The following is an 18,504-nucleotide window of genomic DNA, read 5'->3' on the forward strand; positions in this document are numbered from 1 at the left end:
GATATTATAATGGCATAACCGTTTAAGCTAACAAAAAAGGCCAATCATGATGCTGTAGCTGTCCCGGGTGACACTGACGTTCTTCCTTAGCATCAGCTACATGAATATTCAACACAGTGTGCAACACAGTCACTCTGTAACACAGCCTGAGAAAATCTGAATCTTTTCTTGGCACCAAAACTAGATTACTGGGTGTGCTAGATCTACAGTATGTGCATTTTGCCAGAAGATGATTAATTATGTTTTGGCTTGTGCATCTGAATGATTCAGAGCACTTTTTTTGTCAGCCAAAACTCATACAATTGCCTTTCTTTTTTAGATTTTCACTTTTAATTAGTACTGGGATTCACAGTATACATGCAATTCTTGACCTAGATTGTAGTGAAAGGGTCATGTGACATTTTTAACAGTTTTATAAAAAAGATCCATTCTGGTTTTTACCATTTTTACACTGGCCCAACATTGTTTTTTTTCCAGAAGAAGAAATTATCATTTTTCTGACAAAACTGAACCTACCACCCACCATCAAACTTCATGAACAGCATTCAGTTTAAAGACGTTCCTCCTTAGGTTTTTCAAGTATTCAAATGTGAAGCTGGTTAGAAAATAAAGTCCAGGCTTCATGTGAACTGTGAACTAGACCATCTTTTATTCATTTCAGAGTCTTAGACGTTAGAACTGCTCAGCTGGAATTACCGATTGCCTCATGATTGAGCAGCTCTGATGAACAGTCAGATTGCGGTTTGTCTCGAGCTCCCCCTCCGTTTCTGTCTCATAGATGTTGAACAATCTTTCAGGAATTGATGGAATCACACCTTTTAACTTTTTAGCTGTTTATGTTTTTCTATCAAACATGGCCTTAAATCACTGATTTTGATATGTGAAGAGGAAGAAAAAGGCAAGCCCAATGCCACTGCTGAGTCATAGATATAGAATTTTGCTGAATGTGTTGCTCATGAACACACCAGATCTGACCTTTCGCACATATTTACAGCACTATGAAAAAATATATATTGCCTTACAGATTTATTCTGTTCTTACTTTTGTGTCACAATTAAACATTTCAAATCAGTCGAACAAAATAATATCCGACAAAAATAAACAAAGTCAAAGGATTTCTCTTATTGACTGATAAAATGCTGTTTAAAGCAACCTTATCCTGTGTGAAAGTATAATTACCCCCAATGTCAAATCCTAAATTAACTGGAATCAACTAATATTAGCTTGAAAAACTGAGCCCAGTCTCACTTATCACACTCAGTCCTGTGTAGTGCCAGATATACAAAACCAAGAAATTAATTAAGCAGAACTTGTCTGACAACATGAAGTAGGGTAAAGAACCTCAAAAACTAAACAATTAATTAATCAATGAGAATGATTATCTTATGCCTGAAAGACCTGGAGAACAGGGACTCTAATGCATGCTCTTCATGAACTGCATCACAATAATCCCACAGACCCTGGTCCACAAACTCTCTACACTTGGACTGGGCTCCCCTGTGTGCAACTGGGTTCTGGACATCGTCACTGACAGACCACAGTCTGTGAGGATCCATTGCCTCCTTCCCATCACCCTCAGAACCGTCTTCTCCAGGGCTGTGTGCTGAGCCCCCTCCTGTTCATCCTGTTCACCCAGACCAGACATTCAAACCCAGCGAAGATTATGTGCTCACTGCTAGTACTAGTATTAAAGCTGCTGTCCTTCCTTCAGGTGCAAATACAATTCAATTTAATTCAAAAATACTTACTTGGAATTCTGTTTAAATTCCTGTCTTTTTTATTCTATTTCCATTCTTGCTTTTACCTGAAACCTGAGTAACTAAATTTCATTCCATGTAAATGTAATGGTATGACAATAAATATCCTTGAATCCTTGAAACAAAGTCATTGACATCAGTCAGTCTAGAAGGTGCTGTGGAAGCAGTGCTACACAATATTATTGTAATACTTTTTGTGAATATTTTGATGACAATTAACATACATTTCCTAAATCTTTTCTTTCTTTTCCATCATTACAATTTCTCCACCATATGCTGTGAGCTTTAGCATTCAATCCACTAAAAGTATACATATGGTGTGCATCAGGAGCAGTAAGAGACCATCCAACTGGCAAAATATATAACTGGCATGCAGACTGTGAAATCAAACCACCTGGAATATAATCTCCACCCAAATAGTGCATCCAAGGAGTCCTTTGTAGTTTTGATATTGCAAATATTAATATTGCACTGGCAATATTTGATATGAATGGTTTAAAAGAAAACAAAATGAGGATTTTAGAGTGGCCTAATTAAAGTCAGGACTTAAATCCAGTGGAGAAGTTGTGGTATGGCTTTAGTCAGGACGTTTATACTCGACCTCACCCCCCTTCCCATCAGTGTGGCTGAACTGAAATAATTTTGCAAAAATTCCTCCACAGCAATGTAAGACTCTTTGCCACTCATCACAAACACTTAATGACAAATAGTAAAGTCCAATTTTCATTTTTCCCATTTCCCCAAATCTGCTTCTGATTAGTTCATCAGGCCCTCATGACCTCTTCTTTCCTGGAAGTTGCCAACTTCTGACACAGCTGAGTTCTGAGACTCAGTTGGAGAGAAACAGAACCCAGTCAGATCAGCTTGCCAGACTGGAAAATGATATATTTATTTTGTTTTCTTCGTAAGCTTTGCGACATTGATAAAGTCCCCTTAAATCTGACCAAAGCAGTTGCACCAGTTACCTCGCAAAGCAGCTGATTAAGCTATAGGAACATGGACCAAACTTGTCAATATACCATGATCCCCCCCGCACAACCATCACACCCAAGAGATAGAACCATCTGCGGCAGCTCAAAGTAATCAACGCTGCTTATCAGCTTATTCATACTTTGGCCTTTGCTGAAAATAATAAACAGATTTTTCATAATTTAGATGGATAACTGAATTGAGTTTGGTGAAGCTGGAAATAAATCCATAGATTTGCACTTTTGGTATTAATAACTCATCAACAAAACATTTTAACATTAGGCTATGGAGTACATAGGCTCACACTTTTTGTGACCCTATGTACTCCCTAATAAACAAAGCCCTCGATAGTTACTGCCATCTCTGATAAAGATGAGTAAAAAGCCTTAAAATAAGTTGAGATTTTATTTCAGAACCATAACCTCATTCTAAAAATTTTTAAAAACATTCTATAATTTCAGCATGTTTACTATACAGGGAAAAAAAATCTAACATTAAGTATTTATTTTGCAACACTGACAACTAGCATATAAAAGCAATGTAACTAATGATGTTTTTTATGCATACTTAATTTTTTCTGCAGATTTCAAAGTATCAAAACCACTTATCAGCAGAAAGTAATGCATATTTGTGAAGCAAAAGGAAAATTAAAAAAATGTAATAAAAAACAATCTGAGTAAGAGTGAATGGAGTGTTTATGTGAAACACAAATTTAATTATTTGTAAAAAAAAAAAAAACTCATTTAGATTTAGGTCTGTACTTTGACTGGGCCATTGTAACACATGTATGTTCATTGATCTAAACCATTTTATTGTATCTCTGGCTATATGTTTAGGGTTGTTGTCGGAAGGGCTCAAGTGTTTTACACCTTCTAACAGGTTTTCTTCAAGGATTGCAATATATTTACATTGGGGGTACATGGTGCTGTTCAAAACGTATCTGAAATATTACGTCTTAAGGTAAAAGAAATATTAATTAACTACATTACTGTCATTCACTGCAACATATGTCCGCTCTAAGTTCCTTGGAGCCCGAAGAAAGCATGCGCAAGAGGTACATTGGTTGACCCGGCCGGCAGCAAGACGGACCTGTGTTATATCATATTCTGTGACCACAGTATGTTGTGACCATAGGAGGCGCTGTTGTGTTTTTACACCGTATCTTGGCCTCAAAGAAGAGTATTCTACACCAATTGCATAAGCTTGGCCGAAGAGAGTGGGGCAAACAAACGCAAAGAAGAATCTGAGCAAGCCCTGTCGTTTTTTTGAAAAGGTGACTTGCGTAGAAAATTCTAAACTCAACTCTCACACGATAAGAGAGAAACAGGACCAGTTCACATGCATATTAGTATTATTATTGTTATTATTAAAATGTATAAGAGTAGTTATTTTGTGTTGACACGTTTTTTTGCTTTTGTTTACTGACATAAAAGGTAACATTAAATACAGACAGTCAGATAACATGACAGCTGCTATCATATATTGTGACCGTACTGTAAGTTTTAGTAAAAGACTAAATAATTGAACCAAACTGTTTCTGGTGGCTCATTACTTACTATATTTAATAAAAAGTAACATTTGTCCTGATTATTATCGAAATATGTATGGTCACATTATATGGTAAGAGCTGTCATATTCCGTGACCGTGTATATTTCAATAATAATCAGGATGTTTGTGGTCAAATGCTACTTTTTATTTATTTTAGCAAGTAAAGAGTCATCAGAAACAGTTTGGCTGAATTATTTAGTCTTTTACTATAAGTTACAGTAGCTACGGTTACAAGTAGTGATATCAGCTATTTGGTGGTAGTTTTCCACCACATATAGTCCTTAGTATGTAGGCCACAAATTGGTATTTTAGTCTCTTCTGAACCTGATCAACGTCTTTCACGTTATTGCTGTCTCCCCTATGTTGATTGTGGTAACCTCCATAGGAGGCTGTCTTTCAGCTATTAAACAATTCTTCTACTCTTATTTAAAGATCATGTTTGTGGAGTGCACATATAATAGTGGTCATGTTGCAGAGTTGTAGATCTCTGCAGCTCCTCCAGAAGTACCATGGGTCTCTTGGCTGCTTTTCGAATGAATGCATCATTTGCTCTTGCTTCAGTTTAGGTGGACAGCCACGCCATCATATCAAAATGTCCAGCTTGGGATTCTGTTTGAGAAGATTAATTGATGGATTTAATTTTTTATTGGATTTTTGGAAGATGACTTTTAAGGTAATAGATTGCACTGGATCTTATTTAGGAGTAAAAGAGTAAAAGGGGATGAATACAAACGCACAGCAAAGTTATCAGACTTTTCAAAGTTCAAGGGTAAAAATATTTAACAGGGCATCAAAGGACGTATTAGTAATCAACGTTCTGCTGTGTCTCTTGGGTATAATCATAATGTTATGTAAAGGCCTATTTTTATGAGCCGCTCCTCAAAATTGGGAAGAAAGGAAAACATGCTATTTAAAACAAGTAGAAATGTGATGAACAAGGCTGGACAAGGACCCAAGTATGTCTTGCTTGATGCACAATGAGGAGGACAGCAAAGGAGGAGAAAAACATCATCAAAGCTGATGCTACTGGAATGAAGATCGATGTATTTTAAGGGTGCTTACACATCTTTACCAGGGGTGCCAATAATTGAATCACAGGCTGTACCAGCCAATTAAACACAGATAAAATGAATAACAAGATATTTGGTATCTGTATAGGGTGTACCTTTTCCTCCTTGAAGCAACAATGATATTCTTAGAAAGGTGCAACTCACAAAGGAAAACATGTAAAGTTCTTTCTCACAGAAAATTATACCAGCCCCACATTGCAGAGAGCAGGTGAAGAAAAAACTCCCTTGTGTTTCTCCTTCTTTGCAAACAACGTTTGCTATTAATAGGCCAAGGTCGATAGAGTTCTTCACTCACTAATGAAAAGTATGGTGGCTCTGCGCAATCCCATCAAAGTAGAAAAATAAGTGACACAAATGGGACAACAATGAGAACAGAGGTCAGAATCTGCTTAAAGCCCTTGATTTTGTTAACGCGTTTAGCTTTGGTCTGCCAAATCAGATATAATTTATAGGCAATAACTCTGACACATCATTTGAAACTGTGCTTGCATGTACATCTACTGGCTTTTTTGTACACTGTCAAATAACTAGCGAGGATGCTGAATATGTTGGGATTTACCTGTATGAGATTGCTGTTAAGCACTGAACTCCCTGTGCAATCAAACAGCGGATTTTGAAGCTAATCTCCCACCAGTGCAACATGGTTCCAGCTCTGTTAAAATACAATGTTTTAAATTTCAGATAAAACAGTGGTCTTAAAGAAAAATATTTTAATTTTATGTATTTGTCTGAGGTGCAAAATAAAACTAATTAAAGCAAGAAACTGGTATTTTTAAACCAAAAAAACCCCCCAAAAAAAACAGCTTTTGCCAACATCATCCACAAGCTAAATAGACTTTACAGATAATTTATTTCATCTATGTCAGTTGAATTTGCTTTATTATTTTCTATATAATTTGACTTTGGAACCCGAATATTCCAGGAGCAGTTTAAAGGTTCCCCTTTCATATTCTAACCACTTGGAACAGTTTTTATCTTATGTGTCATATTTTGGTCTTTCACCCTTTTTGTTTAATATCAAACTATACTAAAATTATCAACATTAGTCTGGATAAACAAAAAAAAGTTGTATAATTTTCCTTCACCTGAACTAAAATATTTTTTCACCTAACCATTGGTTACCAAATGATATTATTTGGACCAATTCTACACTTGTGAGTTAATTATACAAAGCAGGAATTTGCGTTATTTTTAAAATGACCCACACATTTCCTTGGTGTGTTGTCTGAAGTACGCTGACGTTTGCTTAGCAAATATTAGCAAAGCTACACAAGTCTGTAACAGTATGGAACAAAATGAGACAGTTTTGTACAGGTTCACATTTGTTTCAGGGAGTAGTGATGTGGGAATGGGAGAGCCTGAAAATTGTAATACTTGCCAGGCAGCAAGACAAAACACTGGATAAGTACAGGAGAGAGAGGGAAGGCATGGAGTGTAGCCTACCTCTGTGTCAGGCTTACAGCTGTTCTGTGGGGCTGCCTGGTATCCATTTGCCTGCGTCTGCTGTGGCCTTCAGCAACTGAGGCTATGTGCTACTATCTAGCTACTTTAATGCGTGATAGTCTTGTTGAGTCACTCATGTAATTACGGTACCATCTTTAGATACTGTAGTTTCTGAGCACATTGCCCTGGTACATATAAGCAACCAGATCCTCTATATGGTATGCCAAAAATGCCGAGACACGACATTTGAGGGAAAAAAAAAAATCTTTAGTTATGTGGCTTTTTCATTTTGTAAGTCAATAAGTCAGAATTACTAGATAATGTGAGACACTGATTTAGTCATGACTACCATAACCCTTGTACAATCGGTGCTTGTAAAATATGCCCCATGTTTTATATTTCAGATATTGGCAGGATCAGGGTTGCTACTTATTCTGCAATTTCAGGCCTTTGTAGTTTTGTAATCTAACTTTTTCAGTTCAATTTAGTTCAGACTGATTCTTGGGAAGGAAATGAAACTGTCTGCCATGGGATGTTTTGTACCGGCTATATATCAAATTGTACCTTTCAGAATATTTCTTTATGTTATAATTTACCTTAAAAATAATAGGCCCCTATACCTGGAAGAGGTCACTTAACATTTTGGCTTGTTCAGGAGTCATAATGTGTTATATTTATTAGAGTCTTCTAGTCCAAAACCAGAATAAGTGGTAACATGGTGTAATACAAAGTTTTCAAAAAATATATATACAATGAAAGAAAATAGATGTGGGCTTTGAATATTTGGCTTTTTTATCTTCATAATTCAAGAAAATATTTAACAACAACAAATAATAAACTGGAATTTAGTGGTGTAAGTACAACATGATTTGTTTGGGTTTGTTTGCTAAATGAAAGAAGAAAGGCATATAACCACAGTGTGCGTCTACAAAATGAAAATATGAATTGGCACAGGTGCCTAAAAATGATACGATTTTATAGAAAACAAACAAAACTTGTACAAAGCAAGACGTCAGGGAATTACCAAGTGAAAATATCTTTTTTCCTTTATATGCTATCGATATGATGAGATATAGTGGCACGAGATCTTGCAGTTTTTAAAATGCATTGATATTTCTTGCCTAAGTGAAGTTTGCCTATTAAATCAATGTCCATTTCATATCAGCATGTGACTTTGTCTGATGAAGCAAGTCTTAGCTATTATTATGAGCCCAGAATATAAACTTGAGTATTCTAAGCTTGAAACCCTGTTATCTGTACTATTCTATGCTGCCTGCACTGGCAAAGATTCACTCACCACAGCATTCAGGATGCTTGAACCTGAAGGTAAAACTGACAGGTACTTTCTAACAATTACATGACTACTTGGGCACACAAATGCACAATTGAAAATTCTATCCCAGTTGATCCTTAAAATGAATAAATAAAATGAGACAGCAACATTATAACACGTGTAAAGACTATTCAGAAAGGGAGCACATCAAAAGCAACACACCTACTTCAAAGACTTCACAGGACTACATGTTCTTCAAACTCATATCTTCATTTCCTTATTTCTAGACTCATGTAGCATACTTTTGTTACTACATTTGCATATGTGGTAACATATGCAAATGTCAAATGTGACATCAGCTTCCTACATCCCTACGATCTCACCTCATTTTTGAAGACCCGATATTGTGCATTCTTTCATCGCATGAGCTGAATGTATTGTTAAACCCTTGCTTTTCTTTTTTGTGTTAAAATTTGTCATATTCTTCAACATGTTAGGCATCGTGGTAATAATGCTATAGCTAGACAAGCCCCTTTCTGCCAACTGCAGAAGATCAGGGCATTATGGAAATGTTTTGATATATTGTTCTGTCTCAATGTCAGTACAGGTGAGAAAAAATATTGGGCAGAATGTCAAGTTTAGAGGTCATATATTGTGTCTCTGGAAAAATGTTATTTCTCCACCAGAAGCAATAAAGTTGATGCAGACTCCTGGCAGTTCTGCAGTGGCCTGTTAAAATGTTCCAATCAATATTGTTTTCTTCTTCCAGAAGTTAGGAAAACAACAGCAGGAACAGGATCTGCAAATAAATTTATTTCATATCATTCCAAAATTGTTTATTATTTCTACAGCAGCATAACTAAAACCTGAACTTTGTTTTCTTCAACTTTACATAAATGTACCCATCTACACCACGGGCGTATGAGGGGCACAGCAGATCCGGCTCGATAAATTGAAGCACACAAATCCAAGAGAATACTAAAATGGTTCAGTTGAAATAAGATGCATTTCTCCCCACATGGTTGTTTACATGACTTCAGAAGTGTCCTCAGGTGGAGCAGAAACCCTGCCTGCTGGCAGGAAGAGAAGTATGGCACTCATGATGTTCAGAGATAATTACACTTTTCATTTATTCTTCGGTTTATTAGTATTTGTTTCTGCTCGCCTCCGTACTACACCCTGCATTTCATGTTTTCTGCTCATGGCAGTCATATGCATATCATTATGTGTTTATCTGAAGGGTCTGTTCTGTGCATGCATACATTATACAGAAAATATTGTCAGGCTGAAATGATCATGAAAATTTCCAACGAGTCTAGACGGTTTTTTGAAGCTCCCAAAAAGCTCATTTGGATCCTCTGTCATGTGGTGCAATTTTAAATCAACAATAAAGTTTCAAGTTCAGCTTAAAAAAAAATAAAAGAAGAAATTCAGAAGACAGTTGCTACCAGGAGGTTCATATTTATTGTTGTGTTTCAGTGTATATTCAGAGAAAACCCATGATGGCCAACTCGTATCATGTCATGTTTTATTTAGTCCTAAAATCCAAATGAAAGATTTCAGCTTGAAACCTCTGCTAAATATGTGCTTTTAATAGTTTTTTTTTAAACAGAGCTTTGTCTTTATAAACAGCTGCCTGCAGCATCCAGCAACACTGCTGCTGATAGCTGGGAGACTGAGCCATGACTGATTTTGAGCAAAATGACTTGGTACTTAGATTTTCTGTGGGGAGCAGCAGATTGAGATGCTAATTCTCCATGCAGTTGTTAATATAAGTCACAGTTAAATCCTTTGTTATATATAGAAATTAAATTCTTTATTTGATTAAAGATGTTCATTTAGGTATTCTATATAGTTTTCTGTGCAATTGCTGCACCTTAAGAGCGGAGTTCTTCCAGCCATATTCTGATATGAGATTGTTATGTTATGATGACTGAGTATAAATACCACTGTTTTACATTGTTCAAACTACAATGTCCAGCATCATCCTAAATGCTGTTGATTCCAAATTGAAAGCAACAATTATTACAACTGCTGCAAAAATGGCTAAACAAAGTTATTGGTACAGTTAAAAAAACCTTTTCTTTAACATTTATTTCTTGTTATTTTAGTTTTGATACATAGGCTTAAACAAAAATACATATTGAACACCTGGTGTTCAAAAACATGCGTTTCTTCCCCCACATAAATGCGGAAGAAGTTGCTCCATTTGTTCCATTGTTCAGGCTCCTTTGGTGGCTTTTGAAATCCAACTTCAGCTTTAAAAAAAAAAAAGATTTTTACAGTCAATTCACAATTTAACAAGGGGATGATTACTTTTCACCCAAGGCCAGGTTGATTTGATTACATTTTTTTGCTTCAATAAATTAAGTTGACATTAGATTTCTTTGCCTGATATTTAATTATTTTTGATTATCCGAAACGTTTAAATGTTTAGAGGGATAGTGCATTCCCACATATAATATATGGTATATAGAAATGATGTAAATTCTAGGTTGCAAGATGAGCTGCTTGAGATCCAGGCTGTTTTGGAGCTGATTACACATAGAAAGGCTGCACCTCTAAACACCATCTTCAAAATGTTAAATGAACTCTGGCTGGATCCTATTATGTTTCCACCCAGATAACAATGTTTGGTGCGTCTCTAAGGTTGATACAGACCTCCAAGTCAAGGTTAGAAAATAAAACGGCCTCAAAGTGTAACAAATATAGGGTTGAGTCGCTCCGCCGAGCACACTGCTGCACCAGTGACGACACAGCATTTTCAGGGACCATGAGATGTCATTTACAGAAAGCACCCACATGTGGCAGTCAACAAATGACACTGTGTAGCACTCTGCCTTGCACTCAGTCACCAGTGACTCTTTTTTCACATGTACTCATTGCTGTGAATTACATAGAAACGTTGACCGGCCACCATCTCCGCCCTGCCTCCATTTCTGAGTCCAAACGCCGACTATAAATCTGTTCCCATGAACATTAGGAGACAGCAAGCAGATAATAGGTTTATAGCTTGAAGGCCACTTGAGAAAATACGTAAGCCTTACCATTACATGGCTATCGCACTCAACAGTTGGGTCAATTTCCTTTAACATATCTCTCCAGTTACCTTGTCTTTGCTGGTAAATCTAAAAATATTGCTATTGGGACTAAATGTCTCGCTGTATGATGTGAGAAAAAATTATTTATTACAATAAAAACGAAGCCCTTTTGTCTTCTGTGTTGCCTAAACCATCAGGCTTCCCCATTGTTCACAGTCCAGAACAAACTGCTCATCTGACGAAATCTGAGTTTTGACATAAATTACAATATCTTTATACTTCTTGCGGAATTTCACCCTTTCATTCATGTTTTTGTTAAAGTGATTTTATACCCTTCTTGTCATAAGGAAGTTTTTCAAACACTTCACCTCTCATTAAATGTAGGTGCACTTACACCCACCTGCTGCCAGTGTTGAGCAAGCTCTGCATGGGTGGCAGTACAAGTTTTGGAGTGTCTAATTTAGTAGTAGGCAGTGCTGATGCTTGAGAGACAATCTTCAAACATCTTGCCTCTCAGATGTCTGAGAAAATTACGTTTTCCTTGCACGAAAAGCCTAAGACATCAGAGTAAAATCTCATGTAACTTTAAGAAGCTTTGTTTGGTACAAGTAAAGGGCCAAAAGTCAATTGTTTTTAATGAACAAACTGTACTTTCTGTCCAATAGAGGTCTTTTTGCTCCGCAAATCTCCACCCAGGTGTTTGGTAAATACATTTCTCTCAAATTTTAATGATTTTTCTGGCTCCGCATACTAAAGACGTTAATTCAAGTTCAGTTCTTTATTACCCCACAAGGGGAAAGTTGGTGCACAGTAGCAGTCAAAGACAGTCAATGCATAACCCACACATGTCAACACAACTTCCACATGTAATAACATTTCTGCACTTAACAGAGGTGGGGCAAACAAAGCCTTCTCCAGGACGTGCATGTCAAATGTGCTGATTCTGCTGCTTGTAGTTTCATGGTACGTTCTTTTTTACATGCCCTCCCCTACTGCAGTTAACAGAATGGTTAAACTCAGATCGAACTCAATGCATTTTGCTGAGAAAATGTGAAATTTTATGATTTAGTGATTATATTTGTGTCTTTCTGTAGCAACTACTCTTCTAAGGGATAGGTTCCTAATCCATCACAGTGGCAAAGTGCTGCTAATTGCTTCTATTGATGTCAGCAGTAACAATCATTATTACTTTTAATAAACATTTTTATGTTTAATCTAAAGCCTCCCTTCTCTGCTACTGACGTTTTTGATGATACAGGAAACATCTTACAGGTTCAATATTAATAATAATAATTTCCTTGCATGTGAGATTTTTTTTAGTGCAAACAGTGTAAAACAGGAAGATGATAATTAAAGCACGTTTACAAACTCATCCTTCAACAATATGTTCATGACAGGCATCAATTTATAATCGTAGAGCACATTAAAAACATGTTTGTCTTGTTTTTCCTCCCACTCAGAATTCCTATGCGATTCTGCGGGGTACAACAAAACCTTCATAAAGGTCATGTTTGCCTGGCGAAAATAAATTTAATTACACAAATAATCTGAGATCCCTGATGAGGTTTAGCCAATCTATATGTCCGTGCAGCAGGCGGATGAGAGGCGAGAGGTGGCAAATGAGGCATAAACGCAGCTTGTAACACTGTATGCGTCCGCCATACGATATCACGGCCGTTCCGGTAATCACCGTGCATCCTTGTTTGGAATTTGATCGTGGCCTGTCAGTGATAACACCCTGTACCAGATGGTTTTATTCACTGCAGCCTCAGCTCCATGCACACTTCATTAGGGAGAGGGAAATGCAGTGGAAACAGGTACTTTGGAAAGATGAATTAGCCACTGTGGCCTGACTGCTTTCCACTACGCTGTAGAGCCCAGTGAAAATTATCCAACCTTGCTGTAGAAATGAAGGGTCTTCACCTGCCGCCTATCACTCCTTCTGTTGCCTCTCTAAAAGCTTTGGAAGATAGGTGCTAATATTTGGGATGCACACGATACCGTAGTTTGTACTAGTGCATTATAGAAAATCATGGGAAACCTATCATGAAGCTGAATAGTAGCCATCTCATTGTCTTTAGCCCAAAGGAATTATCACAGGGGTGTTACATAATGTGTCGACTAATACAATGCAGTGAAAAAGTACTGGAAATGATTTGCTTCCTTACAGATTTCTTCTGTTCTTTTGTTTCTGTTACACTTAAAAGTTTCAGATCATCAAACAAAGATAACCTGAGTAAATACAAAATATAGTTCTAAATGATAATTTCATGGGAAAAAAAAATTAATCTTGATTAGCCACATTTTCCGTTCAGTTTCATTAGTGGCTACTGCAATTATTCCAAGAGCACATCGATGCCTCATTCATGAAGTCGAAAAAGAACCCAGGACAACATCTAACATCATCATCCACATGAGAGTTTCAAAGAACATAAAGGCCAGACTCACATCTGCCAGAAAACCTTTGGGCAAATATTTCCTGGATGGATGAGACAAAAATATAATTTTTTGCAGCGGTATGTAAAAATTACAAATGCAGCATTTCAGAAAAATGAAATCATACTAACAGTCAAACATGGTGGTGGTAGTGTAATGGCATGGGGCTTCATTGCTTCTTAAGGACCTGGTCAACTTGCCATATTTAACTGGAACCACAGTTGGAACCATAACTCTTGCTCTTTTATAGAAAATCCTGAAGAATGCCCACCAGTCAGTTTGGTACCTCAAGTTAAGCCCACTTAGGATATGCAGCAGAACTATGATCCCGAGCACACCTGCAAATCTACCTCTGAATGGCAAAAAACCCCAACTAAATAAAGGTTTTGGTGTGACCTTGTTAATTAGGATTCAGTGGCATGATGGTAGTTTTGCAGCCAAGGGGCACACAACCAGTTATGACATTTAAAGGGGCATTACCTTTTTACACTGGTCCAGGTCGGAGTGGATGACTTTTTCACCTCAACAAATAAAATCATGATTAGAAAACTGCTTTATGTATTTTCTAAGGTAATCTTTGTCTGATATAAAAATTAGTTTGACAATCTGAAACACTGAAGTGTAACATAAAAGCAAAAACACAAGAAAGTAAGGAGCCCTATAATATCTCATAGCACTTACATTAAATATTACCTTTACGTCCCTAAATCTACTCTAATGAATGTACTTCTCTCTTCTCTCTTTTCCAGGATGAGTGAGCGGTACATGCAGATTGGAACCAAAGGGGCTCTTCTTGTTATGGTACTCGTGATCGGTGTCTTGGAGCTGTCCAAGTTGACAGACGGAACGAAAGGTGAGCACGTAAAAACAAAGGCAACAGCTGCTTTTATTGCAGTAAAGGGGAAAAAAGCTCTCTCTGCTGTAATCTGTCAGCATCTGGACTCTTTCTCCCATGAAAACATGACAATAAGGTCATATCTGACTAGGAAGAAGCCATTATTCTTGGGAAAGCACAGTGAGTCAGTAATTTGGCAGTCAAGAAGAATTCAGCACAGTATGGTCATGCAGAAATATGCAAAATGAGCAATTTCTTTGCAGCCTTCTGGAGTGGCTTGCAAAAGCATTCACACCTTTGAACTTTTCCACATTACAACCACAGACTTTAATACATTTTATTGGGATTTTATGCGATAGACCAGCACATATAATTCTCAACTGATGCATGGTTTGCACATCTAAAGACTGGAGAAGGGTTTTCCCCTTGTCTTCATTGAAGATAGCAAAAGCTCAGTCAGGCTAGATGGAGAAAATCGGTGAACTACAGTCTTGCCACAGTTTTTGTATTGTATGTAGGTAAGGACTTTCACTGAACCATCCTGGCACATGATTTGATCTAAAGCACTCAGTTGTAGCTCTGGTTACATGCTTAGGGTTGTTGTCTGAATGAAGAATAAACATCTGCCCCATTGTCAAGTCTTTTACAGCTTCTAACAGGTTTTCCATCAGGACTGGCCTGTATTTAGTTCCATCCAACTTCCTATCAACGCCTGCTTTCTTGTCTCTGCTAAAGAAAGGCATCCCCACAGCATGATGCTACCATCACCATGTTTGGCCATGGGATGGCTGTGTCCTCTTCCATATGATGTAACGACATGGCTTGTGGCAAACTTTAAACTGGATTTCTAATGAATTTCCTCTAGCAATGGAATTCTTGTCACTCTTCCTTGAAAGCCAGATTTGTGGAGTGCAAAATATATAGTTGTAGTGTGAACAGATTTCGCCACCTGTTCTGTAGATCTCTGCAGCACCTCTGGAGTTATCATTGCCCCTTGGAGACTGCTCTGATTATGATGATGTTTGTTGTCTAATGTTCTCTAGCAAACCTCTGAGGCCCTCAGAGAATAGCTGTATCTATACCAAGATTAAACTATCCACGGCTGGACTCTGTTTCCTAATTAGGTGACATTAGATTTCATTTAGGGGCAGCAGAGTGAATGAGTCTGAAAACAAATGCTGTGTGTGATATTTTTCAAATGATGCACTTCTTTGTGTCTATCATATAAAAGCCCCATAAAATACAGGTCCTTCTCAAAATATTAGCATATTGTGATAAAGTTTATTATTTTCCATAATGTCATGATGAAAATTTAACATTCATATATTATAGATTCATTGCACACTAACTGAAATATTTCAGGTCTTTTATTGTCTTAATACGGATGATTTTGGCATACAGCTCATGAAAACCCAAAATTCCTATCTCAGAGACCCTTTTAATAATATGCTAATTTTGTGAGATAGGAATTTTGGGTTTTCATGAGCTGTATGCCAAAATCATCCGTATTAAGACAATAAAAGACCTGAAATATTTCAGTTAGTGTGCAATGAATCTAAAATATATGGATGTTAAATTTTCATCTTGACATTATGGAAAATAATGAACTTTATCACAATACGCTAATATTTTGAGAAGGACCTGTACATAGAAATCTGTGGTTGTAACATGATGAAATATTTTAGGGGTTCGAACACTTTTAAACTTCCTCATGGTACCTCACTCTCCTATGAGTTATGTGTTTGACTTTTGACAGTGCCTTTGTTAAACAGTCACTTCTTCAGTATTCAACTGTAGAACATTTTTTAATTTCTATTTTATTCAAAGATTTTCATAGAGCTGTATATACTGGAGAAGCTCGTCTGAGTTAAACTCGCCTGAAAAAACTTGATTCATTCAAATGAAGTAAAAAGATTTACTTACTTATTGTAGGTTCTACAAATGATTTATGTTCTATGTTTCTCTACTTCCCATCACTCAAACAAAAACTATTAGAGTCTGATATACATTTGCATTTAGAGGAAGGTTCTTTGTTCAGAGGTATAAACTTGAATCCAGTCTTTCGGTGCCTTCAGTGGTAGTGTTGTTATCACCAAACTGTTATTTCAACCTGGAAAGATTCACAAATGAGAGAAACACAGAGATGGCAATTAGAGGAGTTTATTAGAGGAGATAAGGGAGTCGGAAGGAGCTTGAAGCCTGATGGTGGAGATGGGGTGGAGGAGGGTCGAAGCTCAGCTGAAGAGCAGGAGATTATGAAGGTCTTTTAAAGCTAAGCCTGGAGGGATGATTGGCTGAAGAGGAATGTGGATCAGGAGCTGATTGGTTGGAGCGGAGAACGTGGTGGAGTAGCTAGACGGAGCCGGAAGTGGAGGTGAGCCTTCCAAGATGAATCTTCGTCAAAACTCCATTACCAACATTCGATTCCAGTTTTGTCTCTTAGAATTTCATGCTATTTCTTTCCTATTTGGAACTTAACAAAAAACAAAACCACGGCATGGAGAACCCACAGAAAACAGAAAAAGGATGGAGCTTGGGTGAATGGAACCTAGGATAAAATTCAGAAAAGTGGAGCTCTGAAGGCTGTTACTGCTGAACGGAACCCACAAAGATGCTTAGGAACATGGTTCACTGAATGCAGAAACCCACGGAGAAACACTGGGGAACTGTGGTAAAACTGCTGGAACTCACGAAGGAGGTCTGGAGAGCGCCACTGAAACCCTCCGAGGAACCTTGGAGAGCACCACTGGAACTCTCAACGAGGCTCTGGAGCATAGAAGGTGGTAAGTTCACCTGGATCCCCTCGTCGAGGAACTCAGGAACAGGAACTTGAGGTAGCTCCACCTGAACACCCTTGTTGAAAAACTCAGGAACAAAAACAGGAGGTGGGTCCACCTGATCACCCTTGTGGAAGAACTCAGGAGGAGAAGGTGGTTCATCCTTGGACTGATAACAGTTTCCACATACTCTTAGTTTAACAAAAGAGTCTTCAGTAAAGTAGCCTATTGGTTAATGATGGCTGGTTTCTAAAATGGCAACACTACTAGCAGCTAAATAGAGGCACGGAATTACCTCAAACTCAACTGGATCATGACACTATGAAGTTTAAGTCTTGTTTTAAAGCTGTTCTGAAACATCTATCAGTGGAGTACTTGAAAAAGAAAGTGTTTACTGAGATTGTACAGTTTTTAAATATTTTGAGAACTGCTGCAATACAACATCTAAGATATCCTACAGAGCATTATATGGTTTTGCCTTAAACATCTTCTTTCTCACCAAGCCTTATCAGATGTAGCAAAAGGTGCGTACCGAATGCACACTGGTATTGCTAAAAAATAAATTTCTGCTGAAACAGAAACATAGTCAGAAGCCAATATTGCCACCCAGGTCAAGATTTAAACACCTTTTGTTTACAAGCTTAACTTTTACAGCTATACAGTTCTGCAGAAATCTTGTTGTTTTTCTTTTTTTTTTTTTTTACCAGAACTGAGTGACTTGCTGCACAAATTTGAGATGGCATACATGGCAAATACGTTTCTGCTCCTGGAGCTGCTACAGTATTCCCATCTCCTGGGAAAACATGATGTAGTAAGAAAACATTGGATTTGCGCATGTAAGCAATGTGTTTGTGCCACCTGCACGTTTTTCAAAAATGGGTTTTGGCATAAGTTTTGTTTTGCTGAGGGAACATTTTGTATGTATTTGTGTGCATACAATGAGGTTTTCTTGACTCTGAAAAAAGTATGTTTTAATCCAGTAGTTTAGGAGTTTTTAAAAGTACAAAAGTGAAAAGAGATAGAAAATACTACCTGTGCATTTATCAGAAACCTGTTATGAAACATAAAATATCAAATTAATATACAAACTTTTAAACTTTTTGCATTAGGAGCAGAATTGTAAAGTTGTTTTGATTTTACTTTAACGTTTTAAATAACTTAAACATGAAATCACACTCAAAGGGAAACAACATATTGGCCAAATCTAATTCTGACACCCTCCACATCTTGATATGTGCCAGGAAGTTAGCTACTGTACATGCTTCCCTATATGATGTCACCACCCATATAAGGTCGGGGTGTGTGTTTTCGACATCAGACTCCCAATAAAAAATGTGACTATTTTTAACTGAAG

General features: G+C 37.3%; 1 protein-coding gene across 2 annotated transcripts in view; it reads left to right on the forward strand.

The window, feature by feature from the left end:
• The window catches only part of LOC124882703 (chemokine-like protein TAFA-2), a 104,453-nt gene that overhangs the window by 52,027 nt on the left and 33,922 nt on the right, over positions 1–18,504 (forward strand). For both annotated transcript variants that reach the window (XM_047389202.1, XM_047389203.1), the window contains one exon: positions 14,288–14,391. In XM_047389202.1, the coding sequence (XP_047245158.1) occupies positions 14,288–14,391 (104 nt within the window). The remainder of the gene's footprint in view (positions 1–14,287; positions 14,392–18,504) is intronic.

The sequence above is a fragment of the Girardinichthys multiradiatus genome, chromosome 17 (genome assembly GCF_021462225.1).
Source record: "Girardinichthys multiradiatus isolate DD_20200921_A chromosome 17, DD_fGirMul_XY1, whole genome shotgun sequence".
Classification (NCBI taxonomy): Eukaryota; Metazoa; Chordata; class Actinopteri; order Cyprinodontiformes; family Goodeidae; genus Girardinichthys; species Girardinichthys multiradiatus.